This window comes from Monodelphis domestica, chromosome 5 (assembly GCF_027887165.1).
Source record: "Monodelphis domestica isolate mMonDom1 chromosome 5, mMonDom1.pri, whole genome shotgun sequence".
In the NCBI taxonomy this organism is placed as follows: domain Eukaryota; kingdom Metazoa; phylum Chordata; class Mammalia; order Didelphimorphia; family Didelphidae; genus Monodelphis; species Monodelphis domestica.
Genome location: NC_077231.1, coordinates 13683336 through 13709899, shown reverse-complemented (window position 1 = coordinate 13709899; position 26564 = coordinate 13683336). Strand labels below are relative to the sequence as shown.

Below are 26564 nucleotides of genomic sequence, written 5' to 3'. Positions count from 1 at the left end.
ATCCCGTAACCTTGGGAAAATATTTCAAAGATAAAATTATATTAAAAAATATAAAATAAATTTGCACATAAGTTTTCCAAGGTTCCAGGAGTCACGTTCTTTCCCTCCCCTTCCCAGAGTTGACAAGCAATTCCACTGGGTTATACTGAGTTATCACTCAATACCTGTTTCCATAATATTCGTTTTTATGATAATCTTATAAAACCAAATCCTATACCAGGGTCTCATTTTTACATTTCAAGCATTTCCCAAGGGCTACTGTGTGCCAAGGCCTGAGCACTGTCCCAAGACAGAAATGGAAACATCCCTTCTCTCCTGAAGTCCACATTCCATTGGGAGATCAAATACATACAGCAAGGGGTGGGGATGGGGAGAGGGTGGGATGGAGGAGGGAGAGCCTGACCATCTTAGAATCTGGCAGGCCCCAAGAGTATTCCCAGGACCCGTAGTGACCATCCCCCAAGCCCAGGCTTTTGTGCCAGTTAAAGGACACTCACTCTGGGGGTTAGCAATAGCCAAAGGTTCTGAGGAACCAGGACCCAGCTGTTGAGAAACTCTCCTCCCCTCCTGTTTGTCCTCTTTTCGGTGGGCCTCTTCCAAGAGATTATGGGGGTTAGCAAGGACATTCCCTCTGAGCGGCCTCTCCTGGTGTTCCCTCCTACTGTAGTATTCACAATGGAGTGATTGCTGTGTTCCAGAGGAAGGGCCTCCCAGACCAACAGTTGTTCCACCTCAACGAGGGAGTCAGGTAAGTAGACTTCATGGACAGAGACGTGAGAATGAAGGGGCAGCCTGAGGCTGGGAGCCAGCACACCTGGGATCCCTACAAGGGGTGAAGCCAATGTGGGTAGAGAACCAGGGCTGGGAACAGAGCCAGGGTTGGGAAAGGAGCTCCCAAGGAAGAGGTCAGAAAAGGGGAGAGTCCCCTGGTGTAAAGTGGGTGGGGATTATGATGGAGGAGCAGGGAGGGGTAGTCTCCTTTCTCAAGGCTAGGTAGGATACCCCTAGGACCCCCGAGAAGAGGTGGGAGCCTCAGTCCTAGTGCTCTGGACTCTTGCTGCCTTCTGGAGTTCTTTACAAATGTTGTCTGTGGGTTTATTTCAACTTCAGGTTATGTAGATATGGTGTCTGCATTTCCCATCAGCATCATTTAGGAGACTTAAAGCACCCAGCCTGAGTCCTTGGTCATTTGGTCAGTCAGCATTTTGGGGGGGGCTTGAGGTGATCCCCCGGGGTTCGGGAAGGGTACCTTTTGCAAAGATGCAAGACTCCAAAACTTAGCTTAAAAATAAAAGAGAAATTTATTCATTTACAAGTAATGTTAAAGCTGGCCAGGAAGACTGCCTCCTAGGGGGAACAGAATGGGTGGGAAGCTGCTCCCAGATGACATGATTTCTGGGGTCTTTGTGCCATGGTGAAGACGTGACTAGAGTGGTATGCAACTGAGCCAGGGGCAGGGGGTTTGGTCATCTGACTGGGGTCTGCCTGAAGACATAGGGGGTGACCCTCATAGTTTAAGGGACATGACAGGTAGATGTCTTACCTACCTCCGGTGATATCTGTCTCAAATCTAAAGGAGGATCCAAGAAGGCTAATCCTCTCAGGGTCTTACAGGAGTTGGATGTTTTGGGTTAGGAGTCACAAGGATAAAAGGGAGCAAAGGATTTTCCCTGCTTCTAGTTTGCCTGAAACTCTTCTATGGTTTTGGGGGTACAATGCCCATGCCAGATAGGTGTTAATCAAGTACTTCCTGTCTGCCAAGCCCAGCACTCAGGGTTGGAGACCCAAAGAAGGCCCTAATCTCATTGAGCTCCTTTTTGTGCCATTCCAGTATTTTGGGAAACTGAAACTTTGTCCAAGTTGGGACCCCATCCCTTGAGGCAGTCCCAGAACCCTCTTTAACCTAGGAGCAACTCCAAGTGTTGTTTTAGCCAAAGATATCTCACCACACTCAGCTGGCCAGATCCTTGGCTGAGAGACATACGGCTGGTGTTCAGCCTTAAGCCAAAGTCTTTGCAGCCTGGTATGAGCCCTGCCAGGCCCTGAGCCCTCCTGGCACAGTCTGTGAAATCCCATGGCATGACTTGACCTCAAGTAGGAGAGAGGCCAGAACAGACGGGTTGCTTAATAAGGCCATTAAATCACCAGCTTTCTCCATAATCTTCCTTTTACAGATACAAAAACTTGAGGACATAAGGGTGCTGTGGTTCATTTGATGTCACCCAGCTTGTAGGCAGTAAAAGGCTTCTTGGAGGAGGTGGTATGGAAACTGGACTTTTGGAGGACAGTGGACAACAAACAGATGGAGAGGATATGGCAAGGCCCTCTTGAATAGGGGTGCGAGGCTATGAGATCAGTTGTTCTGGGGTGACTTTATTCATGCTCTCAGTCTGAACTAAACTAAGGCCCTTTATGTTCCTGAGATTCCATTGTGTACAGCTGCCATTATTCCAAGGGTTCTTGTTTCAAAGATGCTCCAATTCACTGATTCCATTCTAAGCATTCTAAGGTTTAGCCATTAGCTAGTGACTCTGGAGTTCTGGGTTCCTTGATTCTTGATGAATGGAAGGTCTGGAAATAGTAGCCCATTTTAGGTTATCTTTTCTGTAAGGGTTCCATTAAGGGACAATGTTGCAACCAGCAATGGCCTATGTTCTTGAAGCCTTTATCTACTACCAGCCGAGGCAGATGAGCCAGAAAGGAAGAGGAGGAATCATTTTCTCACAGTTATGGCGAGCATTCTGAAGCTGTGCGGGGGAATTTGTGTCCCTCTGGGAGTAAATCAGGGAAGCTCCTCCTCAGAGCTGATGCTGCCCATGGTGATACCCTGTGAGGTTCCCTGGCTTGGTTCTAGAGCAGAACCCCAATGGTTTAGCTGAGCTGGGTTCCAAGAGATAATCAGTTGCCATTTCTTTCTCTTCTCCCTCAGAAAAAAGAAAGGACAGACTGTAACACAGTAAGGTGGCTTGGGAGGGTGGATGCTGGCAGAAGTTGGTAGCTCAACCTGGGAGGGGGGCGTGCGTAGCATTCAGGGCAGTCACTGCAGAAATAAAAGAAGACAAGTTTGGTCTGTTCCATATAGAAAGAGGGGTCTAGTTGGGGGCCCATAAAGAAAGGCTTTAGAAGACAAACAGGAGTACATTTGATCTTGGAGCTAATAGGGAACAATTAGAATTGATGGAATAGGGGAGGGACATGGGGAGAGGAACATTTAAGAAATTACTTTGCCTGCTGAGTGGAGGCTGAACTGAAGTGTCCTTTAAAGGAAGGCAGGAATGGGGAGAAAAGAATTAAGAAGACCAGCCAGCTGGCCATTGCAGTGGTCCAGTTGTGGACCAATGAGCCACCAGAGGAAGTGGATGATCAGTGAGGCAGAAGGAAAGTCAGGGGAGACCAGTGTCATGGAGGGCTAAAGAGGAGAGAATCCAGGGAAGAGTATGATGGATCATACAACAAATGCAACAAATGATACTCTTACCCCAAAATTAGTCTCTTGAGATAATTTTAATTGTAATCTGTCTGTGGAAACAACCATAAATGGGCACCTTAGTCCTGAGAATGCACTGAGGCTGGGCGAGAAGAGAACACAACTCAGAGTCAGCAGACTCACGTTCAAATTTCCTGTGTGCCATTTATGAGCTAGATATCCCAGCCCCATCTCCCCGATCCATGAAAGAGGGAAAATGCTGATTCACTGAGCCCACCTCACAGGATTGATTAGGGTAATAAATATAATAATGGCTAGAAAATAGAGAAATGGGGGTTCACTGACTAGGACTTGGAGTAATTAGACTGGATGCTGTTGTCCAAGGACCAAAGTTTGAATTCTGGTTCATCTGATTCAGAACTGTGACTCCGTATGTCACTCAACCTCTCTGGGCTTCAGATTCCTCCTTTGTAAACTGATTCAACAGTCTTTTCTTAAGGACCTCCAAAGCTAGGTGAGGGAGATGCCAAGGCAAAATCTCTTCAGCCCTCAAGGAGCTACCATTTTCTGGGCAGATCCAATAGTTGGGTTCCCAAGAAAGCACAAAAGATGTCACTTCAAGGATGGAGGCTAAGACCTAAAAAGCAGGGGGAGGGGAGGCAGGAGCCTCAGGAAAGGACATGAGGAGGAGGTGGCTATGAAGGGGGGTGGGACGGGGAAAAGAGAGGACAGTCCAGACTTTGGAGGGTGAATGTCTTGTGCAGAAACAGCCAGCAGTCAGTTTAAAGGATGGTAACCAGCCAAGGTTTCCTATGTGATCCCAAGGGCAGAGGGCTCCCCTGGAGATTCCTGGGGGCTGGAGGATCTCTCAACAAGGTCTCCTTCAGCTCTTGATCTGCTGAGATCCTTCTTTCTCTGGGTGGGTATGCAGAAGGGGGGAAGGAAGGGAAAGCAGCTTTGTGCTAATGTCTCTGTCATTGTCTTCTGAACACAGACAGCTGCTGAAAACTGAGTTGGGCTCTTTCTTCACAGAGTATCTCCAGGTGAGCATGATTTTCTGTTCCTTCTTCCATCAAGGGCTTGGGTTGGAGGCTAGGGCTGGGGGCTGAGAGGCTTCTCCCCACAAGAACAGGCCAGCAAAATAACATTAATAATGACAGCCAACATTTGTGTGCTGCCTCCTACATGCCAGACACTCTGGCATAATTGCTTTACAGTCTCATTTGGGGGCAGCTGGGTGGCTCAGTGGATGGAGAGCTAGGCCAAGAGATGGAAGGTCCTGGGTAAGTCTCTTAGCCCCCATTGGCCAGCCCCACTCTTCTGCCTTGGAACCAATATTCAGTTCTGATTCTAAGTCAGAAGGTGAGGGTTTTAACATTTTTATCTCATTTGATCCATATAACAATCCTGGGAGGGAGGAGTTAATACCATCCCCATTTTAACAGATGAAGAAACTGAGACAGGTAGAGATTAAATTACTTGCCCAGGGTCACATAGCCAATAAGTATCTGAGGTAGAATTTGAACTCATATCTTCCTGATTCCAGCTTCAGCACTGTAGACCCTGTGGCACCCCTCACTGCCTGAGTCATAATCCAAAATCTGACCATTATGAACTGGATGGCCTGGATTTGAATTGGAGGGCTAGAGCTGGAGCTAATCCTCTCTAGAAATAAGACCCCTCCTATTGTCCCTGACCCTCGCCATCCAGGTCTCCTCCATCCTGCCATCCTAGGCAGAGGGGAGGAGGAGCGTCTTTGCTGTGTTAGTGAAGGAACTAAAGGCTGTGCTAGTTAAGGAACTACTGCTTGCCATTAGGCTACCACTGGGCCACTGTTGATTTCCCCATTGTAAGGAGTGCCTAATAGAGCAGGGCTCACAGCTGTCTTTATCATATAGGCTATCTTGTCCCCTTGCTCTGAGGCCCTGCCCAAGCCCAAATTAAATACCCATTTGGGGATGATGTTCAGTGCCAGAATTTCTGAGTCTGGATATGATTTCTACACTGGACTTCTGCCTTGATGTATGATGCTGGGGCCAAAGGCAAAGCTGATCTATGAAGGAGGTTGAGACCAGTTGGGGAGGGATGAAAGGGAATTCCAACCCCTGGACCTCCACTGAAAGACTCCTTTCCTTTCCCTGGTCCTCCACCCTGAGACCTTGACCAAGTTCCTTCCTTGTGTCTCAGTCTTCCCTGAAATCAGGATAATAAAGCAGATTGAGGGTGTGACCATTGTTGGGGGGAGCAGTGAGAAGTCATTGAGGGGATTGAGAAAATATTTCTGGCAAATGGTGTTGACCTTTTGAAATGAATCTGTATTGTATGTATTGCCCGCACACGCCTAGAAACTAGTTTCTTTCCTTCATTGTTGAATGGGGGCAGAGGAATGTTTGCTGAAAGCCCAGGGGTTGGGGACCAAGCCTGGGTGCCCAGGATCTCCCAAGCCCCTTGGTGCTGTGATATCCCCCATTCTAAGTTCTAATGTGTTTCTGGAAAGTGTTGCCATCTCTTTCAGAACCAGTTGCTAACTAAAGGCATGGTGATTCTCCGGGACAAGATTCGATTTTATGAAGGTAAGCCCAACCAGGAAGCCTGAGGTCTGGATGCTTGGTGGGGCTACTTTGGGAGCCATCTAGAAGTCTCCCTGAGGGTGAGGACTCGCACCATCTAGATGTGGTGATCCGGTAGAATAATGGAGATGAAAGACACTGTGTGCTCAGGCCCATGTACTTAGGCATCACACAGTGTTCTGCCATAGCACAGAGGTTTATTATATAGGCTGGTGATTACATACTTCTTTGGCACACAATCAGTTTTCTACATATATGTTTCCATGGAACTTAACAAGACACATAGCCTAAGGAGATAGTCAACAAAACATTGTTGCTATAGATGAATGTCATAAACCGGGTGATCTAGAGCTTAGCCCAGGCCTAGGAGAATCGTTGTTACTTTTGGTCAGCTTTCACAATCAATCACAATTATTTAGGAGATGGGTAACAAAACATTTCGTAACTAGGTACAAGGTTGGAGGGCAACTCAATGACAGACCAGATTTGGGGTTTTCCTCAATTTACAAGTTCTGTTTTTCTTGTGTTACTTTGAAGCACCTGGCAATGTTGCCTGGTTTCTCTCCATAAACAGAATTCAGTGGAGTGTGTCTTGAAGGTGATTGAAGTTCTTGGTTTGCATGGCTTGTGATGGGAGTGAATGTGGCTCTGTGAAGAGGGAAAGGATGGTGGTAATAGACAATAATCTTTGAGCTTTAATTCTATAAATGCAATCTTTTGGGGGTAATAACCTAGGGGGATTAAAGTAGAGTATATATGTATTGATCCTATAAGTATTTGCTCTCATTATTTCTCCTGTATTGGGAAGGAAATGATAATCATAACAAGTCCATTAGTAGGGGAAGTTGGAGAGAGAAGCCACAGAAGGGGTGGGGGGCTTTTGTTTTTGGGCAGCTGCGTTGCAGTTTCTGACTTCCAACTGTGACCATGTCAATAAGTGGGGGTCTGTTGCCTTCATTCAACCAGCCAGAGACTCTCCAGTATCTCTTGTGGATGGGCCTGTGGGCCTTGTAAACGAGGCACCTGTTATGGCTGTCTAGTGTGCCATGACGGAGCCCTCACAAGGTAGGCACCAAGCTGTGGGTGTCTCTCCAAGGGAGAGATACCCCCGGACAAGGGACCCCAGCTTGATGTATGCCCTATCTCCATTGCTTCGAGTCCCTGCACATGGTAGACATCTCCTACACCCATCCCTCCCAGGAGGCATTGGGAGTTTTTTTGGCAGCAGGCCCGGGGCCCAGTTTAGCCCAGCGTTTCTCCCCAAGAGGGCTTAAACTTGTGTACCCATTGGAGGCCAAGATGACAAAGACACTGTAATTTCATGCGATCATAGATTGAGAGCTGGAAGGGATTCCTCTTGTTCCACTCTCTTGGAGTACAGAGACCCCCACAATGAAAGCGACTTGACCAAGGGCACAGAGCTAGGAAACCACCAGCCAGGATTTAAATCCAGGTCTCCAAAATGAAAATCTCGGTACCCTGGCCTCCTGGGGCAGAGGCAGGAATTTTGGGAAAGGGTTTGCCAAGTATTCAGTGGACTCCAGTGTCCTAGGGGACAAGAGGGATGGAAGGCCAGGACCCTGATGCCTATTAGTCAGTTCACCTTAGGGTTTCACCACTCCATCTGGCCCTTGTCCAGGTTCGATTCCCATCCAGTGGACCCATATGCCATTTCCCACCTCAATATCCTTGCCTAGAGGATCATCCATCCAAATGTCAGTCTCCAGCCAGCTCCCTCATTTGTAAGGGAGCAAAGAGAGGGGAAGAAGGAAAGCACATTTCTCCAGGTCACCTGGAGGCAGGCTTAGCAAGGTGTCAGGGTTAGCATGGAAGAGAACAGGAAACAAAGCCAGGGGCTGTACACACCTCTTCCCCCCCCCTCCCCCAACCTCCTTCCTGGAATACCACTGCCTCCTTTACTGCTCCTGCCAGTATCTGGCCTCCAAAAAGAAAAATGCTGCCTGCTGAGCTCTGGAGAATGCCCCGGGCCCTCCTCCTCTGGAAAGAACTGAGCTTCCTTTCTTCTCACCCCTTGGGAGGAAATCTGAAGCTTTGACCAGCCCTATGGTGGGAGAATGCTGAGTCAGGTGCCCTGGGGCAAACCATCCAGCCTCCACTCTTCCCACCCCATGGAGGGCACTGCTGGGGGAGAGGAGCTCCCTCTTTGGCCTCCCTGTCCAATGGCCACCTGGTATTCAAGGAGAGGCCCTTCTGAACTCTCCCATCCCTCCTTGCTCCTCCAGTCTAGACATGCCCAGCTCTGAGGTCTGACTTCTAGGCTTTCCTGGGCCAGGAGGCTCAAGCCCAGGGACTGACACTCCTGGGACCCCTTTCTGAATAAGGGAGCGGCCGGCTCCCACTGGACATCTACAATCCTGGCACTACCATCAAGCTTTCCTCTGGTGCCCTCAGAGAAGCTGTCCAGACAGGGAAGCATCTTCATGTGTATGTTTGCTCCTGAGATGCCCAGCTGGGCCTGGCTCAAACTTCCTCTGGACTGTGCGGCCCTGGATAGGACCCAGAAAAGGAGGGAGAGGCTTGGCTTTTCCTCTGACTCCCAGTGTGATCTGTCCCTCCGGACCTCATAGAGCCACATTTGTAAAATGGGAGTCCTCACCTCGGTGAGGGGAAAAAGAAGGGATGAGAACAGCTGCTGTGATCTAAGTCAATGCTGGGTCTAGGGCATTGTCCTGCAGCCCTGTCATTTAGAGGGTGCATGGAGACGTGTAGGAAGTATGGCCTTTGCCTTGCAGAGAGGCTGAGGGGCTGATGTCCCAGGGTTTCCAGCTCTGGCTTCCCTTAGCATTTTGGCGGTGGCTGGCTGCTACCACAGCAGTGACTTTGGCTTATGACTTTTACGAGGATGATCGTTGGTGGACTGCTTGCTTTAAATTCTCCTGGAAAAGAAAAGATTGTTTCTAACAGGCTGAAATGAGCAGGGTCCCCAATCTGGAGGCAGGAGAACTGTCCCCCCCCCCCCACCACTGCTGCTGCCTGGCCCAAGCCACGTCTGCTTCCCTTCAGAAATGACCCACTTTCTCCCATCTTGCTGTCACCAAGCTGCCAGCTAGGATGCTCAGACTCTGCTGAGAGGCTTATGTTGGTCTCCATGACACCAAGCTGATGATCTTGTGGATTTGCCTTCGTCCTTGACTTGTGGAGTTGCAGCAGCCTTTGCAGGCACTTTATATGCCACCCCTGCATAATTTCTCTGCACTTGGACACCTTCAGTCAGGAAGCTTGGCCTTAAAACTGGCAAGGGGCCGAGAGTAAGCTGGAGGAGGTCAGTCAGGCAGGGGGTGAGGGTCGAGGCTCCCAAGCTCTTGTCCTCCTCCTAGCACCACGTCAGGTAAACCTTGACCAACTTATTTGTCTTCTGGGATGTCCTCACCAATCAAAAGATTCCTTCTAGCTTGGACTCTACAGGTCAGAGTTTTCATGGTGAAATGCCAATAGGGTGGAGAAGGTGCCTGACTGGACAGGAGTGGACAGGAGGAGAAATCCACCTCTCGTGCTCTTTGATCAAACTCCAAACCTCACCTGACCTCCTCAAGAGTCCAGCTTCTGGGCGCATGGGTCCAACCCTAAACCACCTTCACCTGGCAAGACCTACAGAGCTGGACTGATGAAGGACTCATCCCCAATGGAGAGACTGTCCTGTGCATCCTCAGCAAAGCCATATATGAGGGATCTGGGGGCTAGAGGCTCTAGTGAGATAATGAGATGATAGAGGTATGGGCTTTGTGAATTTTAGGGTGATCTATACCAACTGTTTACCAATTTTCATTCATATGAACCCACAGGTATGTAATAAACACCTGAGGCATGCCAGCCACTAGGGACAGTCATCCCCAAAGAGCTCACTCACCTTCTAGAAGGAAAGAGAGAGAGCACCTACATGGACAAATGTGTACAAAAGAGAGAGGAGATTTTGCAGAAAAAATGGCTTCTCCTAAACTGAGCAGACTTAAGTTTCTTCTTCTGCTGCTGGTTGTTAAATATTTACCAGAATGCTCCTTCATTCTGCCAGGAAGAGAAGTGAAACATTTATTAAGTACTTAGGAGCTAAGTGCTGAGGAAAGCCAGTTCCTGCCCCCAAGGAACATATGAGGGGTCTAAAAGTAACAAAGAGAAGTCAGAGGAGGCTTCAGGAATGGAGAGTGGGGCCATAGAGGTGGAGCTGACATGTCCCAGCTAGTAACAAAATTGAGGGGGTCAGACAGTTTGGAAGGGTGGCCAGAAGGGAGGGCCCTCTTGGAGGAGCCATTGTCCCCAAGGTTCCTCTGGTAGGCTCACTGTTCTCTAGAATGCCAAGGGATGTTCTCCAGGCAATAACTGGTTTTCTCTTCCTCTAGGACAGAAGCTCCTCGATTCTTTGGCTGAAACCTGGGATTTCTTTTTTGGGGATGTCTTACCCATACTCCAGGCCATTTTCTACCCAGTTCAGGTGAATACTTTCACTGTAGTGACTTAAAGACAGGCTGCCTGGGGCCACATTCAGTTTTGCTGTTTATTAGTTAGCTATGGGAGACTGGGTGGGTAAGTCACTTAACTTTGCTGAGCCTCGTTTCTTCTCAACTACAAAATAGAATAAGTAATTCTTGCACCATCTCATTCCTGGGATGCTCCAAAGGTCTATCCAGGCAGTCCCTTGTCTCTGGACAGGACTGGCACCAACTGGTCTAGGCAGACCCAGACTGGGCCAATAACTTGGTTTACATTGACTTGGGGAAATCATCTTAATCTTGGGTCCAGGGGCTAGGAGATCCTTGGGAGAGGAGATGGTGGGAGCTGGGGAACCTGTCCTGACTCCAGTCCTTGTGTCTTCAGGGTAAGGAACCCTCTGTCCGCCAGTTGGCCCTCCTACACTTTCGGAATATAATCACGCTCAACATTAAGTTGGAAGATGCCTTATCAAGGTCTCGGGCCAGGATCCCCCCATCCATTGTCCAAATGCTGTTGGTTCTCCAGGTCAGTGTTCAGCATGGGGGGGGGGGGCCTCCAGTGGGATCCAGGATCCCACAAATGGTCCAGCATTGCCCTGGTTGATGCTCCTCCTATGTGCCATGAATTCCCCTGCGTGGGGATAGCAATGTCCCCCACTGTCCAAGGAATGACACAGAAAAGGGAGGGAAAAGAGAAGAGGTACCCAGTCAGGCTTCTCTGGGGATATCAAGGGAGTCCCACTGGGCTTCTAACAGTCTTGCTCACAGAAGTTGGGGAGAGGGATCCACATCCCCAGTTTGCCATGGTACACATGGTAGCAGTGCTTCCCTTGATCTGGCAGCAGTCAGTCTCCTGGGTGGGAACACATTTCACTTCATGAAATGAGTCCAGAAACTACCTCCCTTCCCCCACGATAAAAACAGTGGGCCAGAACTGGGTTAAGCTCTGGGGATGCAGAAAGAGAGCAGAGACCAGGCTTTGCTTACATTCTCCTGGGGTAAGTCAGGCCTCACTATATGCTCCAGTGGATGGGAAACCTGGAAGGCTTGGGCAGGTGGGGAAGGCCCCAGGCCCCAGAGGAGGCCCAGTGAATTCCACCAAAAGGGAGTGGAAACACCTGGAAGACAGGCTTTCTGAAAATACTCCTTAATGATTGGTCAGTCTGTTGACCTCTTGCCCTGGAGGGGCTTGATGGCAGGGAACAGCTCCTCCTTTCTGAGTTTCCAGAAACCTGACTTCCAGGCTGTCTGCAAGGCCAGACCATGAGAACTGATGGGGCAGACCAGCTCTAAGGCCTTTGGAATATGGTGGGAGAGGCAGGAGCCAGGGCCTCCTGCTGTGGCCCTCCAGCCAGCGCAGTCCCCTCCCCGGTAGCTGGGGACTTTGGCCTCGCTGCCTGCTGAGATCTCTTCCGGCTATGGGCGGGTCCAAGACCCTGGATTGACTTCCTCTCCTTGTAATGGGGACAGCGAGAACGTCTTGGGGCTGCTCCATTTTAGGGGTGTCGTTGTGGCCCCAGGAATGTGACCCCACTTGGGGAGAGCCCAGAGGGCCCAGAATCTTCGTAGTTCTAGGTCTGGGGCCTGGGCTGGGCTGAGTTCTGGAGCAGTGGTGGAGTAGGAAGGATGGCAATGAGGCTGAGCATGGTCAGAGGCGAGTGGCCAAGCTGGACAAGGGTCTGGATCCGTATCCCATGGAGACTAGCTGAGGCAAGTGAAGCCACTGAGTCTGTAGAAGAGTGGGTTAATGGGAGGTGGGAGCCCTGTTTGAAGGACTCCAACTTGTTCTTGGCCTTGGGGGCAGCCCCAGACTCAATGGAAGGACTTCCCTAGAAGGCTCATTTAGGAGGTCTGGAGGGCCGTGGGCTGCCAGCTCTCCCCTCCCCTTCTCTCTCAGAGTTTCTGACCAGAGGCTGGATGGCTTTGTTCCCTTGAGATTCTTCTGGCCTGTGGGATGGCCTGGACCGGTCTGATGTCCCTTAAACCTTAGTTCTAGGATTTCATGAATCTGGCAGGCATGGATAAGAGTAACTTGCTTCAGTTGCCCAGGCAGCAAGGAGCAGAGCTGGGACTTCATCCATGGCATTGGCCCTAGTTCCCCAGTAGGCCTTCGGTGCAACCTCCTGGCCTGGGCAGGCATCCCCCCTACCTAGGACACCCCTAACATGTGGTGATCCGGCAGGCTTGTTTACAAACTCCCAGTGACAGGGTGCTCACCACCTAATGATGCTGTTAGGCTTCAAGCTTGGAGCTCTTTCCATCTCCCTATCTCCTCCCTCCCTTGCCTTTGCTGCTTGATTCAATGGAAACTTGGCTCTGCTGTTCAATCCATGTAGGACCTTGGGAGAGTCTCTGACTTTCCTCTGAGCCTTGATGAGAATGGTAAGGCTGGCAGATATGCTGCCCTCCCTCCCAGGGGCTTTAGCAGAAAGTCTCTGGAGGCCAAAAGGGCTCTGTGCTCTAGGTAGCCCAAGGGAGTGGGGATGGGTGGTGGGCACACAGCATCTCTGGGAATCTGTGAACCCTGAGCTCTGAACTGAGGCCCACCTTCCTGACTCTCCAGCCCCATGTGTGAGATAGGCAGTTCCCTAGCCTCCCAGGGCACAGTCCCTGGCATGGGGAGAGGGCAGGGGAGGCCTTCCCTTTGTGAGAGGTTTGGCACACATCCCCTAAAGGATGTGACTCAGCTGCCCAGGGAGGGAGACCCAGCACACTTGGCTAGAAGTGCACTCCTCCCTTCACACTAGAGCGAGCAGGAGGGTGTTCATTCTGGTTGAGTGCCACCCAACTGCTGGGGCACAAGAGGGGCTCACGTCATACTGAGAGAGAGGGGCAGGGCCTGTGCCTTGGGAGAAGCCACAGAGGAACTCGTGACCCAGACCAGGATACACTTCAGTGCAGAAGGCTGTCTGGCAAGCAAAAGGCTATCTCCTCAGGGGCCCCCTCCATATACATAGGAAGAAATGGAGGCCCCCCAACAGGAAGCACCTTAGCCAAATAAGGAACAGCCTCTGGACTGATACAAATCCAGGCCCTTCTTGCAGTGAGGTGCTGCTCCCTCAAAGGGACCCCAGAGGCCATCAATTCCACTCTCCTTCACTTACAGGGGAGCAGTCAAGGCAGGAGTTGGTGGGTTTGAACACAAGTCCTGGATCTTCAAATGCTGACCTGAATCAGACTAAGTTTCTGGAAGAAGTGGAGGTGGCTTGATCTGGGGTGATGGGCAAGATGGAGCCAGATTTCAGTCTTGGATGCAGACTAAGAATCTGGTTTCCCCTCCATGGAATCTGTTGGGCCCGGAAACAGGAGAATTCTTTGGGCAGCCCCCGGGGAGAAAGGGGAATCTTGATCCTGGTGGGTGAGGACAGTACTACCTGGGTTAGGGTTAGGGAGGGGTATCTGCTTTATCTGCAGCCAAGGCCCCAATGAACTCTGACCTGGGGCTTTCCAGCTGTGGCCTGGGTGCTGCCACCACCTGGTGGTGATGGCTGCAAATGCAGCATCCGTCAGCTGGTGGCTTGCTAATAATATTCCAGAGCCCCAGAAGATGGGAGCCCACAGGATTGTTGGTGTGTTCTAATGGGATTCCTTCCCAGCTGCCCCTCAGTGGCCTCTCATTCCTTAAGGCACCCTGTGCAGTCTGCTCAGTGGTCTTCCCTCTGCCTTCTTAGGGGGTTCATGAATCCAAGGGTATCACAGAAGACTACCTGAGACTCGAGGCTCTCATCCAGAAAGTGGTCTCCCCATACCTGGGTACCTATGGCCTCTATTCCAATGATGGACCCTTCACACATTCCTCCTGCATTTTGGGTAAGTGGGAGCCAGGCCTGCTGGGCACCACAGGCAGGTAAACACATACCTCCATGATTTCACTTGGGAGAAGACCCCAAGAGGGGACCCACCATTCCACTTAGCAGCTCTTTGCCCATCCCTTGTCCTGAGACACCCTTAAAACCCAGCAGGCCCCACTCTCTAGGAAACGAGCTTTAGGAAGGCAGTTTTTCATCCTGGAACCAACACTTCCCAACTATGTGGGCCTGAGCAAGTCACCTTCTCAGCCTCAGCTGCTTCATCTGTCAAGTAGTGATGATAAACCTTGCCCCACTTTTCTTACAAGCTGTCATAAAGTGCTTTGTAATCCATTTAGCCCCCAAGAATGGACAGCCATACCCACAGATGCCACAGACAATGAACTAAGGACAGAGACAGGAGCCTGGCAAGGGGCTAGGAAAAATTTGAAGAGGGAGGAACACAGGAACTGGGCATTGAGAGGGAGAGAGCTCCCTGGAAACTGGTAGCAGATACTCTCTTACCCACAGGCTTCATAAGACTGATTTTTCTTCTTTTAACAGAAAAGCGCTTTTCCCGACGTTCCAAATCAGGTGATATCATGGCGAAGAACCCTGTCGTCCGTTCCAAGAGTTACAACAACCCGCTGCTCACCCCTGTGGCAGAGTATGAGACAGAAGGATCGGCAGCCAATGGCACAAGCATCCGGAGACACTCTGTCTCTGAGATGACATCCTGCCCTGAGGCCCAGGACTTCTCCAGTCTCACTACTGGCCTCAATGGTAGCTCCAAGGTCTCCACAATGGTGCCCAAATCATCCCTCGATGTGGAGACTGAGCATGCCAGTGCCAAGGTGCATCCCGTAGGGCAGCCACCCCTCTCAGGCCTGTACCACCAGTGCAGTGAGCCCAGCCCAACCTTTGAACTGTCCAGAGCCCCAGCCTCAGTCTCAGCCCCTTCCTCTAGCCCAGAGAACTTAGTAGATCAAATTTTAGAATCCATCGATTCTGACTCTGAAGGCATTTTCATCAACTTTGACCGAGGACGCTCTAAGGCTACAGGGTATGGATCAGATAGGAGCAGACAGAGTATCGTGTGACCGTCTTACACAGGAGGATGCCTTGGTTCATGTCTCCATCTATAAATGGGTCAAAGGTGACCTGGCACAATGTTGGGAGCCCTGAACTGGGAAATGGGAGGCTTGAGTTTGAGTCCCCACTCTGATCATCACTGGCCCTGTGACCCTGGGCAAATCACCTTCCCTTTCTGAGCCTCCGTCTCTTCATCTGTTAAATAGGGAAAACAATCCCTGCCCTTCCGACTTCCAAGGGCAGCCATGAGGATCCCATAAGATAACATATATAGAGGCCCTTGTGTATGTTTGGGGTGTGTGTGTGTGTGTGTGAGAGAGAGAGAGAGAGAGAGAGAGAGAATGAGAATGAGATTCATTGCTTAGTGTATTTTTTATTTTTTTACTCCCTGGTTTTCTTACACCCCCTCCCATCAGGCTTCTTGCCATCTGGGCAGGGTTTCTTCTGCAGGGAAGGGTATTCTCAGTGTCCCTTCCCATTTCTTCCTAGGATCTATTTGTGTCCTTGGGAACCATTTTTGACATTCTAAATCCACTTACGATCAAACGTTGATCCATGATAAAGTATTTCCCGTGACCTTGGTACTATGGCAGGCACAAGAGATACAAATTTGTGCCCAACAGTCCTTGTCCTGAAGAAGTTAAGCTTCTACCCAAAGGATATAGCAATGAGCTATAAAACAAACACAAACAAACAGATTTTCAACCAGAAGACCCTACAACTGATTTGGATGGGGCTTGGCCCAAGCTGGGCACCAAACCATTGGGACAGCTTCACTTTTGGCCCAGACTTATGGCAGATCCCAACCCCATCCACCAATAGGAAAGTCCCAAGGCTGACCCCAGCACATATGGTCATCTTAAGTGGACCCACACCTACATATACCGCCCCCCAACCTCCTTTTAGAAGTCACCATTCCAAGAAAGACTTTCAGTGACAACATCACACCAGGGAAGCCTCCCAACTGCACAGTGTTAGTCTTCATGAGCCCAGCAGCTTTCCCGAGTCAGGGAACTTTGTGAAAGTGTCCCAAAGCTCCATGGATCTTAACAGTCTGACACCATTAGCAGTAACAACCAAGCCTTCCCACCTCTATTCCCCACCAAACAAGCTGGTGCTGTTGGCCCTGTCTCCTGCTGACTCCTTCCATAACTTAGCCACAGGCCTTGAGCACAACTCTGATGTCCCTCATTCCACCCCTCAGCAGTGATGGCTCAGACCAGGAATAGGGGGATGAACTCTTCCCCTCTGTCCTGGAACCTGGGACTGGAAATGTAGCCAAAGAAAGGGGCCAGTCTGTAGCTGGACGCCTCTTCCGCCTTCTCCCCAACCTCCCTGCCCACCAGATAGCAAAGAAGAAGGAATGCTCCTCGGGGCTGTCTGGCCAAAAGCCTCACCTGGGCTCCGGAAAGGACACTTAACTGGTCCCACCCTCCCACCCCATCCAGGACTAAGATGATCTGTAAAATGAGAGTGGGTGGGGTGGTGCAGCAGCTGGTGCCTGGCCTTCTGGTCTGGGCACTTGGACTGCAGGTTCTCTCTTTTCCCCTCATGGATCCGAGCCCCAGCCAGCCACTGGAAATCTCAATTAAAGTCCATGAATAGAAAACTGCCTGTGTTGTATGTGTTAAAGTCCATTTTGGATCCTGCCTGTAGATTCAATTCCATGTTGTTTGGTTCACCAACATGAATCGCCCACTCTGGGCAGAGATCTGGAGGGACCCAGACATGGGTGGTACCCATGTGGGGACAATCAGTGTCCAGAGAAAGTTTCAGAAAGTGTGACACAATAAATCTTTGTTAACTGACTCATCAACTAGAGTTAGGCTTTAGAGGAAGGGAAGGATCTGACAACTGGAGTTCAATTAAGGCTCTGCGCCAGGTCCAGGCTAGGCACAAACAAAGCAAAGCCCAATCTCTGCTTATAGCTCCTGGCTGGAGGAGAGCATTCCAAGTAGGCAGCATCTCTGTACAACCACCAAGACAGTTTGGCTGGAAAGGAAAGAGGGCAAAGGGGAGTGATAGGAAATAAGCCTGGAGAACTGTGGAGGCCTTTAGATGATTTTGTATTTTATCCTAGACACAATATGGAGCTATTGAAGATTCTTGTGGAGGGGAGCGACATGGCCACATTGGCAGGATCTGTTGGGCATCCAGGTGGGGGATGGATTGGAACGGAGAGACTGGGAGCCAAGAATACAATTGGGAGCCTACTGCAGTAGTCGGGGCAAGAGGTGTCCAAACTAGGGACTAGAGGTAGAGTGGGAGAGGAAGGAGTCAGGAATTGCTCTACTGTCAGGATTCCAGGTGTCCATAAGGGAAAAAAATCCTCTGCCTATCCTTCCCTAGCACTTGAATGGCTCATTAGTGCAAAATAGGGGGTGAGGCAGTGTAGAACTGTCTTATCATCCTAGACAACTGTTGCCCAGTCTTCTCCATCGATCGACCTGGAGGTCTTCCCTTGGGTACCGAAATGGGCCCTCCTCAAGCTCCCCACCTAAATTTCTCACACTTGTTAAGTAGGCACCTCACGTCCTTTTCCAGACTAATCCATCCTCGGTGATGTGTCCTCGGCACTTGGGCCTTTGCTGGTCCCTGTCATTTGGTGTTCCCAGGTACACCACCTTCACAAATCACCAAGAGATCACAAATATCCTACAGATGGATTTTTGCATCAGGAAACAACTCAGATCACTGAAAAATCCTAATGGAATCCAGCTCACTATCTAGCCCCATGGGGGAGATAAGCAGTTCCCTAGACAGAGAAGGGCAGACGATGCTGACAAACAAGCTTCCTTTTCTATCCTCCTCTGGCTCTTCTTGGCAGGGAAGGTGACACCTCTTGCCTCTCACTGTGGGGATCGGATGTCTCCTTTGCTGGAGGTGAGCCCCTCCCCCTGCTTTTTCCTGGCCGAGAAGTAGGTGAAATATAAATGCCCCAGTGCCTGGCCCTGGTGGGGAGAAGGTGCCCACTGTTCTGTTCTGCTAAGCCTTGGCCAGTGATTGAGGGAGATCTCTGAGGGAGTTTGGAGACCAACCTTGGCTCTCCTGGTGGAGGAGGGGGACACATCTAGTGATAAATCCTATAAGCCCCTGAAAGGATTATCCACCTTGGATCATCCTTTAGATTTGAGACAGAGAAATACACCTCCTTGATATCATCAAGTTGTATCTCAGACATCCATCTGTCCTTTAAACTAGGAGGGTCACCCCCTGTGTCTTCAGGCCAACCTCCCCTCCCCTCCCCACCATCCCGGCCTCAGCACATACCACTCTAAGGTCATTTCTTCACTGTTGTAAAGAGTATAAAGACCCCAGAATTGATGTCATCTGGGAACAGCTTTCCATCTAGGCTGTTCCCCCGTCTTCCTGGCCAGATTCAACATGACCTTCTAAATGAATACATTTCTCCTTTTATCTTTAAGCTAAGTTTCGGAGTTTTGCATCCTTGCAAAAGGTACCCTTCCTGAACCCGGGGGGTTCATCTCCAAGCTCCCCAAAACAAGATCTTTTGACCTTGTGATTTTTTTCACTAACTATTGGTCATTCTATTGAGTTATGAAAAGCTCTCAGGACCTTCAGGGAAGAAGTAGATTGTTGACGTTGGAATGCAAAAACTTGGAGTTGAATGCTTGGAAATGATCAAATAAAATATATTTAAAAAAAAAAAAGAAAAAAAACTTGGAGTTGATTCTTGTCTACAAAACATCAGTACCAGCTGTGGGATCTTCAGCAAGTCACAGATCCTTCCTGTTCCTCGGTTTCCTCATTGGTAAAATAAGAATTGATAAACCCGAGAGTTCTCACATCACATTCTCCTCCTCCTCCTCTTCCTCCTCCTCCTCATCATCACGATTCTCCTTTGGAAACAAAGTGGGGGGAGCTGTCTGAGGGGGGATGTTTGCTCATGTGTAAGATGTGATTCGGGCTAGATGATCCCTGAAGTTCCTCTTTCTCTGATTCCACTATCCTGTGGTTCTTTGACCTGGGACTTGTCCCAGAACTCTGGATGAAGAACGTCCATCCAGACTTAGCTGGTGGCATAGAAGACAAAGGCAATCATATCCTCAAAGCTTTTCTGGACACTGAATCTACTCTTCCCAAAAATTGTCCTTTCCAGATGTTATGATAATAATCAATCACCCATAAGTGACTGAGAATGTAAAATAAGATAAAATGACAACAGCTCTGAGAAGGTAATTTTTATTATCATTCCCGTTTTGTATAGGGAGAAACCAAAGGGCAGGAGCTGCTAAATGATATGGGATGGATGTTTTCGTTGCTAATGGGTGGTGGGACTGAGCCTGAAACTCATTTCTCACATACTTGTACCCCCAAATACATACACACCACACATACACAAACACATGCACTCAAACCACACATAACATACTACAGACAACACTCACATACAGCATACACATACACCTTCACATACACGAGCCCTACTGGAAAAAGAAACTAGGCCTAGAGATGGAGGCCCTAGGTTCAAATCTGACCTCAGACACTTCCTAGCTGTGTGACCTTGGGTAAGTCACTAAAACCACCTTGCTTAGGCCTTATTGCTCCTTTGTCTTGGAACTGATTCTAAGATGTGAGGCAAGAGTTTAAAAAAGAAGAAGAAATGGAGCCTCTGGTACAATGATACTGAAAATGATCACACTGACTGGATGGATAATCATTGCAGTCATTTCTATAGCAACTCTCAGCTGAGATGAACATTTTAATTCATTATTATTCCAGTGTCTGCTGCTGGTGTTGAAAGTGACCGAACCACCTGGAAAAGTCCCCAATACAGAAGGAAACATTAAGGTGGTGGTGAGCTTTAGTGATGAAGACCCTGAGCAATCCCAGGAACAGGATCTCGAACTATTTGGAAAAATCTGCCTGTGTCCTTCAGACCCACTGATCAGTTGGTTACTTGCATTTATTAAACCCTACTAGGTGCAAGGGAGCCTCAGATTGGGGACTGTTGACTTAGAAAAAAACACAGAACTATTAAACAGTCAGAAAAACCACTCTTGAATTAAGGAAAGGGGTACAGTGCTAAATTGGGCCTCCACACAAAACTGTGCGCCACACACTCTGAGGATTGAACTCTGGTTGCTCTGGTCACTGGCCCCTGGGAATACCAACCATGCTAGATTGGACAATTCCAAGGAGCCATTAAAGTTGGGAAGCTTAAAATACCTTTCTAGGGGAACTGGAAAGGTGTGAGGGATAGTTGATTGGCTTTACAATGGTAACAAAGGAAAATGAGGAGTTCCTGACAGGAATAACAGTGAGAGGTTGATCCTTTACAATGGACCCAAAAGGGAAAGATCCAGCCAAGGGCTGGGCCACCTTGGTAAAGGACTTTGACCTAAGGGCAGAAACCATTGGGACAAAATAGATACTCAGGACCTGATTAGCCATCCCCACCTAGACTCCTTCAAGGTCTATAGTCATTCTGAGACTAGTGAAGTTGGACTTTCCCTCAGAGAGGACCTCTCCTGTGGCCAGGTCGTGCCTGGGGCTACCTTTAAGCTAAGTAAATTGGGGGTCCTCGAATCTTTCTAGGCTACAAGTTTGAGGACTTTTAGATTCTAGGTTGTCAGGACAAGGAGTAACCAATTCTAAGATCCCTAAGGAGACTTCAGCAGCCTTCCCCGAGCAGGCAGACAGGCGTAGTAGGCATTTAGTAAATACTTATTACCTTCTACCCCCTTCCCTCTCCGCACAACTTCTGGCAAAAAACAAAACCATGTTAGTAGTAGCCGGGCACGTGGATGATGGGATGAACACAAAGGAAGACCAGGCTTCCTCAGTTTCCATTTTTCCAGAAGAGAGAGTGAGGACCCTGTCAAGTGTCATCTGGGAGGAGAAGTTCTGCCATGAGTAGGGGCAGATACTCTGCAGCAGCCCAAGGCAACTGGTGAGCACTTTCACCAGATGGGTTCTAACCCCTGACTTCGTTTCCAATTGGGTCACCTCTTCATGGTTCCTATATGCCATTTCTTTCTATTTATTTATTTCTGACAAGCCTTTTCTGGGCCTCGCCATCTTCTCTGTCCCTTAGGCTCCCAAAGTTAGTGTGACCTGGAGCCTCTCTCACCTTCTATGTTCAATCAGTAGTAAAGTCCTGTCAATGGAACCTGCATAGCATCTCCCAAATATGGTGACACTGCAGACCCTTATCACCTATTCTGCCTGCTGTGGTGGGGTGGAGAGTCTGCCTGCTCAGCTGTCAAAGAGACCTTCCTAAAGCAGTTCTGAGTGTTCCACACACACCTTCCTCTTCCCCAATCCCATAACTCCAGGGACTTCCTTTTCCTTCCAGGATCAAACATATAATCTTGTCTGTTATTTAAAGCCCTCCATATCTTTCCCCCAAGCCACCTTTCCTGGCTAATTGGGTCCCTGGTCCAGGACATTCCACCTCCAGCCTCTGGGCATTTTCCCAGTCATTCACCCCAGCTTGGGAAGTTCTCTCTCCTTATCTCCACCCCAGGACTTCTAGTTCAAGCCTCTTTTGCAAGAAGTCTTCCTTGTCTTTCCTAATCTTAGTGCTGTTCACTTGGAAAAACACAGAACACTAAAATGGTCAGATAAACCAAATCTTTTTTTTAAACCCTCACCTTCCATCTTAGAATCAATACTGTGTATTGGTCCCAAGGCAGAAGAGTGGAAAGGGCTAGGCAGTGGGGGTTAAGTGAGTTGTCCAGGGTCACACAGCTAGGAAGGGTCTGAGGTCAGATTTGAACCCAGGACCTCCCAACCCTGGGCCTGGCTATAAATCCACTGAGCCACCCAGCTACCCCTGAAACCAAATCTTTAATCAGGTAAGAGACAAGTTCTTAATATTCAGCTGACACACAGAGTCCAAGCTCTGGGACTCTGGGGACAGTGTCTCTGAGAGAATGCACCACCAAAGTCAATTCTCAGAACTTGGGGGTCTTTTTGCTTTGCACTAGGTACAAAAAGATGCTTCCAGCCAAGGGTTGGACTACCAGGTTGATGTTGATAAACTTTTAAAACAAAACAAGTATACCTAAGGCTTGATTGAAGTGGGACACTTCACAAATGAGTTCAAACACCTAGAATATTGATTATTGGAACCATAATTTATTAATAAAAGAGAGAAATAAAGAATCTACCAGCTGGGACAGAATTCCCTAATGGAAACTGTGTTGGTTTGACATTAAAGACCAAATTATATACATTACAGAGTTCTTATCTAACAAACAAACCTTAACACAGGAATGTGGGGTCCAAGATGGGGGGACAATTCTTAGATTTACAATGGGGCTGTTTATCTTCAATGGGAGTGTTTTTATCTTCACTTAGCCAAATGTTAGTTCACTGGCCCTTTGATATTCCTGAAATTCCTCTTTTGTCTCTTACCACCCAAACTAAGCAGAAAGCATTTTGTTATCTGCCCAAAACATCTTGTCCTCCTGGAGGGAAGGAAAAACCAGGTCTGTACCCTAAAAATGTGGACAGGGGTAATTTTTCCATCTTTGGTCTTTCTGGGGTTACTTCATGATCACCTATTAATCTTATCTAAATCAGGATCATTAAGTACCCCAAAGTCTATTGTTCAGTTCAGAGACAGTCAGTCAGGTCAGGAGGATGCTTCCCCCAAAGCAATTTCCTAAAGGACAAGGGGCAAACTTGGGGTTTCCAGAAATAGATTTAACAGTGCCTTCCCCCAAGATTACCCTTAGTGTGTATGTTTGTCAGTTCTCCTCCACCCCCCCCCCCTTCTTCCCCATTAGACAGTGAGATAGTCTTGAGGCCAGGAACTGGGTTTTTGATTTGGGGTTTGTTTTGTTTTGGCTTTCTCTGTAGCTCCCATGCTAGGCAGTTTCTGGCCCAGAGTAGGCACCTAATAAATGCTTGCTAGTCTGTAGTCAAATGCTTGACTAATTTGACTAAATTTGACTAATTGTGGGAACCCCAAGCAGGAATTTTTTTTTTTAATCTGTGTGTGAAGCTGATGGAGGAAGAGGAAAAAGAAGAATCATCTGGCCTCAGAGGCCTTGGCCAAAGAGGTTCTACCATTCCAGTAATCTTGACCCTAGTCCCAGAGGCTAGCTTATGGGTTTCCTTGTGACTAGTAGTAGAACTGTCTACTCATCTCTCAGTCCCCTCCCTCATTTTACAGAGAAGCTAAGGCCCAAAGATGCTCAAGGCCATATGGGGAAAAGTGGCTAAACTGGGTTTTGTAGACAGTCTAGTCAAGGTTGAAGTCAACAGGAGCTTGGACTGGGTAGCCTCAGTGCCCCTTCCAACTCTAGGTTGGTGGTATGAGAATTCTTTACTCTGTTGTCTATCCTGAGTTAACACTAATTTAAGTACCTCACTAGATTGTGAAGACAGGATTAACTCTCCTTTGTCTACCTTTAGATTGAATCAACACAAGCTTGAACTAGGTGGAGGAGCTCACAAACCACTTAGTGAATTCATACCCTATTTCATGCTAGGTGAGAAGCCAGCAAGATACTTGGAAGAGCTCTACCCCTTTTAAAAACTCAATCAGGAACTAGTGAATTCTTTTAAGAGTTCATAACCTCAGAAACTGTTCAATCAGGAAACTGAACCTTTTTGATCAGAGGAAGACCTTCAGAGGCCTTTGATAAGAGTTGACACCTTCAGAGGATGAGAGGTGTGAATCTCACAGACACTCTGCTAGACAATTTGGAAACTGAGATTGGCCCTTGTGAAAGGGGGAAGGGACAAGGAGTCACTATAAAGGGCCCCGAATTTCTGGGGCTAAGCCAGTCAACTCCAAGAAAGAAGTCAGTTTCAAGGAGTTGAACTTCAAGAAGGAAGTCAGCTTAAGAAAGAAGGTCGGCCTCACCTTCAACTCAAGTCATCGTCTTGATTTTGAGCAATAATACTTTGAATCAGCAACCACTATTATTATTTATAATCTTCATATATTTTAGTCAAACCATTAAAATTTAATTCTTACAGTGATTCACCAGCTCCTCCTCTTCCTTTTTTTTTGCCAGTGGTTAGTATTCTAGGTCTCAGGGACTGGAACCCATCTCTCATAAACCCTTGTAAATGCAAATTCAATAAAGGGAGAAAACTGTAGTTTGCCCCTAACCCTAACTTTATTTATAGTTTCTTTTCTTCTATATAATTATTGAAATGCAGTACTATCATCACAGCAAACAAAAGCAGTTGGGGTTAGGCTTAGAAAGGCCAGGAAGGAGGGACCCCAAAAGAAAGAGGCAAAGAAGCAGGTAAATGTTGGAGGCCAAATTTGAACCCAGGACCTTCCATCTCTAGGTCTGGCTCTTAATCCAATGGGACACCTAGCTACCCCCACCTTGATTCATTTTTAAAGCTGTTAATTGGATAAAAGCCCAAGCTATTAAATAGTGAAATAATCACTCTTTAACTAAGGAAAGGAGTCTATTGCTAAAATTTAGGCCTCTAGGAAGAGCTGTTGCCATCAACCCACGCAGTGTCCCCAGATTCTGGCAGCTCCTGTCATCAAACTCCTGGGAGTGCCACCCCACTAGATTGATAACTCCAAGGAGCCATTAAAGTGGTCAAGCTTAAATACCTTTCTAGGGGAACATGGGGCTGAGGATGAGAGGGATAGTTGATTGGCTTTACAATAGTAACAAAGGAAAAAGAGGAGTCCCAGTCAGAAAAAACAGTGAGGAGTTGACCTGTTACAATGCACACAAAAAGGCTTTAGCCTGGGGCTCTGAGATACAGGCTACCCAAGAGCCAAAGGCCTGAGGTCTTGGAGCTCAAGTTGGGGGAAGAGGGAGAAGGGATCTTTTTGTGAGGCTTTGGGCCCAGGCTACATAAAAGGCACCCAGAGTTTGAAACTGGAAGAGAGAATGGTGTGGCCATTAGGCACACACACAGGCAAACTATAAGCAGGGAAATTCCTTTGCTCCCTTCTGTCCTTGTGACTAACCCAAGAACATCTGATAACTCCTATAAGGCCCTGAGAGGATGATCGTCCTTGGACTGTCCTTTAGATTGGAGATGGACAGAGGCTCAGCTGTATCTCAGACATCCATCTATCCCCTAAACTATGAGGGTCACCCCCTATGTCTCCAGGCAGACCCGGTCAGATGACTCCCCCAACCCCCCCAATGCCTAAATGTTTACCACTCTAGAATCATGTCCCCACTGTTGAAAAGAGTATATAATCCCTAGAATGGATGGATTCTGGGAGCAGCTTTTCAACTTGCTGTTCCACACCTGTGCTGTCCTCCTAGTCAGATTCAACATTACTCTTTTTATTCTTATTTATTTCCATCTTAGAATCAATACTGTATATTGGTTCCAAGGCAGAAGAATGGTAAGGGCTAGACAATGGGGGTTAAGTGACTTGTCCAGGGTCACACAGCTGGGAAGTATCTGAGGCTAGACTTGAACTCAGGATTTCCCATCTATGCACCTGGCTCTCCATTCCCTGAGCCACCCAGCTGCCCACTCTTTTTATTTTTAAGCTAAGTTTCAGAGTCTTCCATCCTTGCAAAAGGCACCCTTCCCAAACCCCAGGGCTCTAGCCCTCCACAAGAGTTTGATCTAGGAAAAGGATTGAAATCGAGCTCTTAAATTTATTGACCTGGAACCCCAAGAAGGGCTCCATACTTTGGATCCTCCTCTATGCTGAAGATCTCTAAATTCCCTGAAGCCAGGGATTGTTTCCCTTTTTTAGTCTTTTAGTCCCTCTAGGCTTTATTATGTAGACGAATCCATTTACATAGTAGATGACTAACAGGTGTTTCCCCTTGTCAGTTCGTAATCAGGGGCACCCCATGTTTGTGTCAATTTGGGATCTAGCAACCCCTAGTTGGCTTGAAAGATGGAGATCCCAAGTTTGCCCTTTTTGTCCGTGTGTCCCTCTAGGGAGGTCACCGATTCTGCCAGTCTCAGACTGAATAATAGACCTCCAGGTAAATGGCCATCCCAGGTAGGTGGGACTGAGCAAATGCTAAGTTTTCTTTTTGTTTTAGTAATCTCCCCCCTCCCCCCCTTGTATCAGGGACCCTTCCCAAGACCACCCTTTTAGGGTCCATGTAGGTAGCCCTTCCCTTACTCCCCAGACTCTGGCTAGGATTCCTTTCCCAAGCTTGATGGTGTAGTTTGAACACTTCCATTTCCTTATAGCCTTGGTAATGTGAGTCAATCGTATTTTCTCTTCCCTCGGCTTCCCAAAGGGGAAGCCCCCCAAATTCTTTTGTTCCTCATCTGGCGCCTTGCTTTCTCTCAGGGATACTGT

At 48.4% G+C, this 26564-nt stretch overlaps 1 protein-coding gene across 4 annotated transcripts in view; it reads left to right on the top strand.

The window, feature by feature from the left end:
- PRR5 (proline rich 5) overlaps positions 1–16931 on the top strand; it is a 42866-nt gene extending 25935 nt beyond the window's left edge. For 2 of the 4 annotated variants that reach the window (XM_016427125.2, XM_016427124.2), the window contains 7 exons: positions 668–748; positions 4422–4470; positions 5925–6000; positions 10353–10444; positions 10828–10968; positions 14114–14252; positions 14795–16931. In XM_016427125.2, the coding sequence (XP_016282611.1) occupies positions 668–748; positions 4422–4470; positions 5925–6000; positions 10353–10444; positions 10828–10968; positions 14114–14252; positions 14795–15330 (1114 nt within the window). In that variant the 3' untranslated portion in view covers positions 15331–16931. The remainder of the gene's footprint in view (positions 1–667; positions 749–4421; positions 4471–5924; positions 6001–10352; positions 10445–10827; positions 10969–14113; positions 14253–14794) is intronic. The other 2 variants (XM_056797303.1, NM_001204412.1) reach the window with 2 other exon arrangements.
- Positions 16932–26564: the final 9633 nt, after the last annotated feature.